Here is a 6,000-nt window from a genome sequence, read left to right on the forward strand (position 1 = left end):
TGCACACTAGCACTTTGGCCAACTTCCTGGACTCTAATGCCAATTTTTTTTTAATGTTTACAAAATACATGAACACACAATCTCTACTTAATCATTAATAAAAATATTAAAACAGGGCCAGAGAGTACAGGAGGTAAGGTGCTTGCCTTGTATGAGGCCATCCCTTGGTTTGATCCCAGGCACGACTATATATTCTCATGACACAACCATGGGGCACACCTGAGCAGTAGCCAGGACCAACCATTGAGCACCACAGGTTGTGGCACAACCACCACCCCCACCCCCCAAATTTTTAAAATTTAAATTTTAATGAGACTGGTAATCTATTATATCCTCTAACTTTCTCAGAATGAGAAACAACATATCCAACGGGACCTGTGGATCTAGACACTGTTAGTGGCAAACTTATGTAGGAAACCCAAGATTTAACCTACTTAAGCAGTTCCTCACTTTTTCATTAAGAAGGAAGATAAGAGTTTTGAGCAGAAGACAAATAATTCAAATCACACTATATGGCTTTCTGAAGAGATCATAAAAGTGAAACAATTCCACCACACTGTACTATCTCTCCACCCCTCCTTTTTTTTCCCCTCTACTCTCCTCATACCCTGCTCCCCTTCTCTTTTCTGACAGAATAGTGTCAGAAAAAAAAATGAGGCAACAAAAACACACAGCAGAAATGCCATGCCATCTCCACTTTTATGTTCATTGCAGCTCTATTCACAATAGCCAGAATCTGGAAACAACCTGTGTGCCCTAGAACAGATGATTTGTTAAGAAAACTATGATACATCTACACGATGGAGTACTATGAAGCTGTTAGGAAAAATGAAGTTATGAAATTCACTTATAAACAGATGGACATGACAAGTATCATGCTACGTGAAATGAGGCATAAAGAGAGGAACAGACATAGAGTGATTGCACTCATTTGTGCAATATTAAACAAATATTAGACTAAACTCAAGGACAGTAGAAACAAGAGTCAGGAGGATTGAGCCATAATTAGAAGCCTGTCTCAAGTGTTGGGGAAGAAGGCAGGTGGGATACAGAAATTACCACTACAACAAAGATAGTTGGAAATAATCACTCTGGATTGAGAACTGTGTGCTGAAAACAGGTAAGGAACAAACACGATAACCTTTCAGTTTCAGTACTGCAAACCCCAAAAGAGGAGAGAAAGGGAGAGGGAGAGGGAGGGGGGGAGGGGGAGGGGGAAGGAAGGGGGAGAGAGAGAGAGAGAGAGAGAGAGAGAGAGAGAGAGAGAGAGAGAGAGAGAGAGAATCAAAGTGCCTGCCATAAAGACAGGGGGCAGGTGAGTGGTGGGAGAGAAACTGGGAACATTGGTAGTGGGAAATGTGCACTGGTGGAGGGATGGATGCTGGAACATTGTATAACTGAAACCCAACCATAAACATTGTAGCTGTGTATCTCATGGTGATTCAATTTAAAAAATTCAAAAATAAAAGAGCAAACCTTAATCCTTCTAAATTTCCTGATCCAAAGATTAAGAATACAATTCAAGGAATCTGAAAGAATCTAGCTAGCATGTATAACTATACCTTCATCCTAATTTTCAAGTCAGACTAAATAAGACTTGACGTTCTAAGGACCAAAGAGGATTCACAGGGTAATAAGCACAAGAGTCTCTGCTTTGCCAGAGAGTGGTCCTGGAGCCCTACTGGAAGTAATCCCAGAACCACAAAAAAAAAAAAAAAAAAAAAAAAACCTTCCTTGCTGGGTAAATAAGGTATTAGCCATATGATACTACCTGTATCTGAAAGTACAAGTGAACAAAGACAAATCAAGACCCAAACTGTCAGCATTCTGAATTTGTTTCAGAATGATAAGGCAATATAAATCTGAGGTTTCTTCAAGACAAAGGTTATGTTTAAAACTTGTTAGGCAGGATATGTTGGTGTCCTAAGCCAATTCAAATCAGCTGAGCAATAGTTCAGATCAAATTTGCTGGAAAGGTAAGAGTCCTCAAAACACCAGGCATTACTCTCCATTAGTGGAAAGGTTCTGCAAAAGTGACAAAACAGTTTCCCCTCTAAGCACAACGGGGGTAAAAAAACTTCTGTTAAAAAGTTGTAACCTGCATTCATCATGCACTAGAATTACTAAACACGGAAAACAAACGCAGACTTCACAACTAATCTAAGGCAAGCAGCAAAGAAGGAAATTTCTGAAATTATTCATTTTGGAATGTCAGAATCTGATCTGTTTCCCGAGTTCTGACCTGGTTGTAAGCACGTAGTATAGAACCTACCTTTCAAGTATCACTGCACATCGCCCATATCCTTCCCTCCCACTCTGCCCAAATCACCTTTAGTCTTCAAATCTTTCCGGTTTGCTTTCCATTCCCAGGTTCTACCGAGGCATCCCTCTAAGGTTTACCCTTCATCGGAACTTCAACTCCGGCCTCTAACAACCTAGGTTCTATATGAAACTGCCTTTCCTCATGACTCCTGGGTGTGCCTTATTAATCATCAACTCAGTTTCCAGGCATTTGTCCCAATAACCAAATCTTCGCACACCATAACATGGCAATGCCAGATTTAGGAATTCGAGCCATCCCTTTGAAGGTTAAGATTCTGCCTACAGGGCTGGAGCAATAGCACAGCGGGTGGAGCATTTGCCTTGCAGGGGGCCAACCCAGCATCCCATATGGTCCCCTGAGCACCGCCAGTGGTAATTCCTGAGTGCAGAGCAGGAGTAATCCCTGTGCATCACCAGGTGTGACCCAAAAAGAAAAAAAAATTCTGTCCAAACCTCAATTCTCCACGTACCTTTTTCATTATCCCTCCCACCTCTTTCCGACGCCATTCCTCTCGGAAAGTTAGTTTCTCCCACTGGAGTGCTGATCAGCGCCGTGTCCCAGATCTCTGGGGTGAGGATCATAAAATAGCCCTATGATCAGATGATGAGACTCCTCCCCATGAGCTCAGGGGAGGATCACAGCCTCACCTTCTCCCACCTCCCCCAAGCCTCAGGCCCGGTAGCTTCCTCCCACCTCCCCCAAGCCTCAGGCCCAGTAGCTTCCTCCCACCTCCCCCAAGCCTCAGGCCCCGTAGCTTCCTCCCACCTCCCCCAAGCCTCAGGCCCCGTAGCTTCCTCCCACCTAAGCCCGAGGTCATCAGAAGTCTTTGCTGGGATGCTTTTAGTTTACTTTTTTTTTTTAGACTCCAAGCAATCCTTGGGATACAGAAGGCATCCCGAGAGGGAAATAGGAAAAAAATAATAATAAGGTGGGGGTGGGCGGTAGGAGTTAGGGTCGTTGGGGATTTCGTTTCAAGCTGGCGAATCATGCATGAATCATCCTGTCCTTGCAATGGGTAATTTGAGGGGTTTAATTCATGCTCTAGACTTTTTATGCCTATGTGTAAAACTTTACAAGGCACACTGAGGCTCCCAAGAATTCTGAAACGGGCAGACTCGGGTTTACTACAACATGAAAGTGCTGGGGGGGGGGGGGGGGCGCTGGGGTGGTGGCTGCTGAGCGTTCGAAGGGTCTGTGCACGAAACCAGTGGCTTCCCTTCGGCGCAGCTAGTCGTCCAGTTGCACTTGCAAGTCAGCGAGGGACCCGAACCTGGCTGCCGCCTGGCAAGCCTTCCCGTAAGTGAAGTGCGCTGAGGGCTGGAGGGTGCAGCGAGGAAGGTGCTGGCCGGTAAGATTGGATCCCCAGCGGAGTGCAAAGCCAGAAGGAGCCCCGAGCACGGCCGAGTCTAGCCCCCCTAACCTCCCCTGCGCCCCCACAATTATTCTTTTTAAGTAACGCTGAAGTCTGAATAGAGTAATAGCATTGAAGTCACACCCCCGCTGCTTTCTGCAAAATGTTGCCTCTTTCTCCACTTTCCCATGAAAGCTTTTTGCCCCACCGACCTCCTTCACCTCCAGGTCCGTCCCGGCGCCGGCCACTGCGTCCCGCGGCCAGCAGAGGGCAGTGGGCAGCCGCTCTCCCTCTGGCCCCGCGCCGTGCAGCTCCGCGAGCGTCCCCCCTCCCCCACCTCCACCGAGCCCCGCGCCGCCCAGGGGACGCTGAAAGCACCGCTGCCCCCGGCCACTTCCTTTTCCGTTCCCCCGCGACCCTCTTCCGCTCTCTCCTCCCGTTCTTCCGCTTCCCCGAAAGCCCCTTGGACCCCCCCCCACCCCCCGGCCCTCGCGCGCTTCCGGCGCGCCTGTCCTCCGCTCCGCCCTGGTGTCCCGCGCTGGGCCTCGCGTCCCCTTTAAGACGCGTCCCTCGTTTCGTTCCCCCCCCCACCACCCCCACTTCCGCGCGCCGCGCACCCGCTCCCGGGGGCCGCAGCAAGGGTCCCGGAAATCCCGCCCCCGCCGCGGCCCCAGCCCGCCCACCCCACACACCCCACGCGCGCGGCGCTCCTGCAATCCGAGCCCGAGCCGCTGCAGGCCTGCAGTGCGCCCCAACGCTTTTGACACGGCTCTCAGGGCCGGGGAAACCAACTCCCCAAGCCCCATGAACTTCAGACGCCCGTTAAAGCCTTGCAAAGGCGAGCGGGAGGACCAGGTTAAGGAAACCTGAAAAGGGGAGGGGTAGATATGCAATTTTTCTACTCTCCCGCAAAATGCAAACAAAGATGCATTTTTCTTTCTCTCCCGCGGCCTCTAACGAGCACATCATATATTTGTATCTATCCCCCTCCTCGCCACCCCCCAATTTCACACTCAGCATGTGCCCTGCAAGTGACGTAGTTCTCGTTAAACAGAAAAGAAGAGCCAACTTAAAATTTTATGCCAATACCTCTTGTTCGGAGCAGACTGAAAATGCTCCGCGAGGCTGCTGAAAAGAGGTCTTTTCTCATGATGCTAGGAATGGCCAAAGAAGGAGAAGAAGAGTAAGGAGGAGAGTACTTATGGGAATGCAGATGCTAGTTATAGTTAGGGAAATGTTCTAGTGGGAGGAGCAGAATGTACCAAATGCCCCAGGCCCGGGAAAATAACCAAGTTTGCGGTGATGAATGTGTACCAAGGTGGGCTCCGAGATCCACCGGAAAAATGCCCTTATTAGACTTTTGGTCCACTTTAGTATGAAGTTGGTCGTTTACGCTGGTACACTCTCCAGCAAAAAAATTCGCTCGAATCAATGAGAAAGAAAATGATCCCTTTGTGGTGTGTGGGTTCATTGAATGTATTTGCAAAATAGTCATGTGAGTATGTGGTTTTAGCGTTCCAAGTTGGCAACCGCGCTGAGTCTTGACCTTTAGACCTTCTTTATGTACATCCATAATCAAGTCTTAAATCAGAACAAAGTGTGTTGTGATAAATCAAACACAAAACAACAAAGAGTGCGTTTCTTGCTTAAGCTACTTGGTTCTCTCAGGCATGACCTCTCCACTCCTTTCTGCCATGCCCCCTCACCCCCTTCCTCTCTACCCACCCCTACACACTTGTAAGATGCCCTGATGGCCCTAAGAACTCTGCTCTGCATGACTGACAAAGCACCAAATTCTGAGCATCAAAGTGGTGCCCTGGGTTCCCATCACCCCTCCCCCCCACAGGATGTGTCCTATGGTGGGACCCGTTCAATCCTTATCACCTTTCTTTTCCAAGCAATAAATTAACTTGCCAGTTTGCCAGCAAGGTGAGATAAAATGTGTTTTTATATTTCTTTAAGTTCTATAGTCCTTAAGGAATTTAGAGAATGGTCTGCCAAGTAGGGAATATTCAAGTGAAGTGACATGTGGAGGTCGATATGGAGGTCTCGTTCTGTTCAGCAGGGAGAACCCTTCGTGGGGTTGAGAAGGGGATGCAGCCCAATGAACAGACGCAGAGCCTGGAGGAGGGAGAAAAGGCGTTTATTCTATGGCAGTTACAGTATTTATACCTCCCTGCTGGGAGGAGGTGGTATAGTATGCATGCTGGGACCCCCAGTAGAAATGCAGGGTGTGGCATGGGCATTAGCTAGTGATAAATGGTGATAGGATAAGATCAGTAAGGTAAAATGGCTCCCTACATCTCCCCCTGTTTTGTTTTAAATT

At 48.1% G+C, this 6,000-nt stretch overlaps 1 protein-coding gene across 3 annotated transcripts in view; it reads right to left on the minus strand.

Moving 5' to 3' along the window:
* The window catches only part of ECHDC1 (ethylmalonyl-CoA decarboxylase 1), a 29,488-nt gene extending 25,432 nt beyond the window's left edge, over positions 1 to 4,056 (minus strand). The window contains exons 1-2 of one of the 3 annotated variants that reach the window (XM_055135237.1): positions 3,887 to 4,056; positions 2,793 to 2,888 (exon numbers count right to left, since the gene is read on the minus strand). In XM_055135237.1, coding sequence (XP_054991212.1) covers positions 2,793 to 2,829 — 37 coding nt within the window. In that variant the 5' untranslated portion in view covers positions 2,830 to 2,888; positions 3,887 to 4,056. The remainder of the gene's footprint in view (positions 1 to 2,792; positions 2,889 to 3,886) is intronic. The other 2 variants (XM_055135239.1, XM_055135238.1) reach the window with 2 other exon arrangements.
* Positions 4,057 to 6,000: the final 1,944 nt, after the last annotated feature.

Source organism: Sorex araneus, chromosome 4, assembly GCF_027595985.1.
Source record: "Sorex araneus isolate mSorAra2 chromosome 4, mSorAra2.pri, whole genome shotgun sequence".
NCBI lineage: Eukaryota > Metazoa > Chordata > Mammalia > Eulipotyphla > Soricidae > Sorex > Sorex araneus.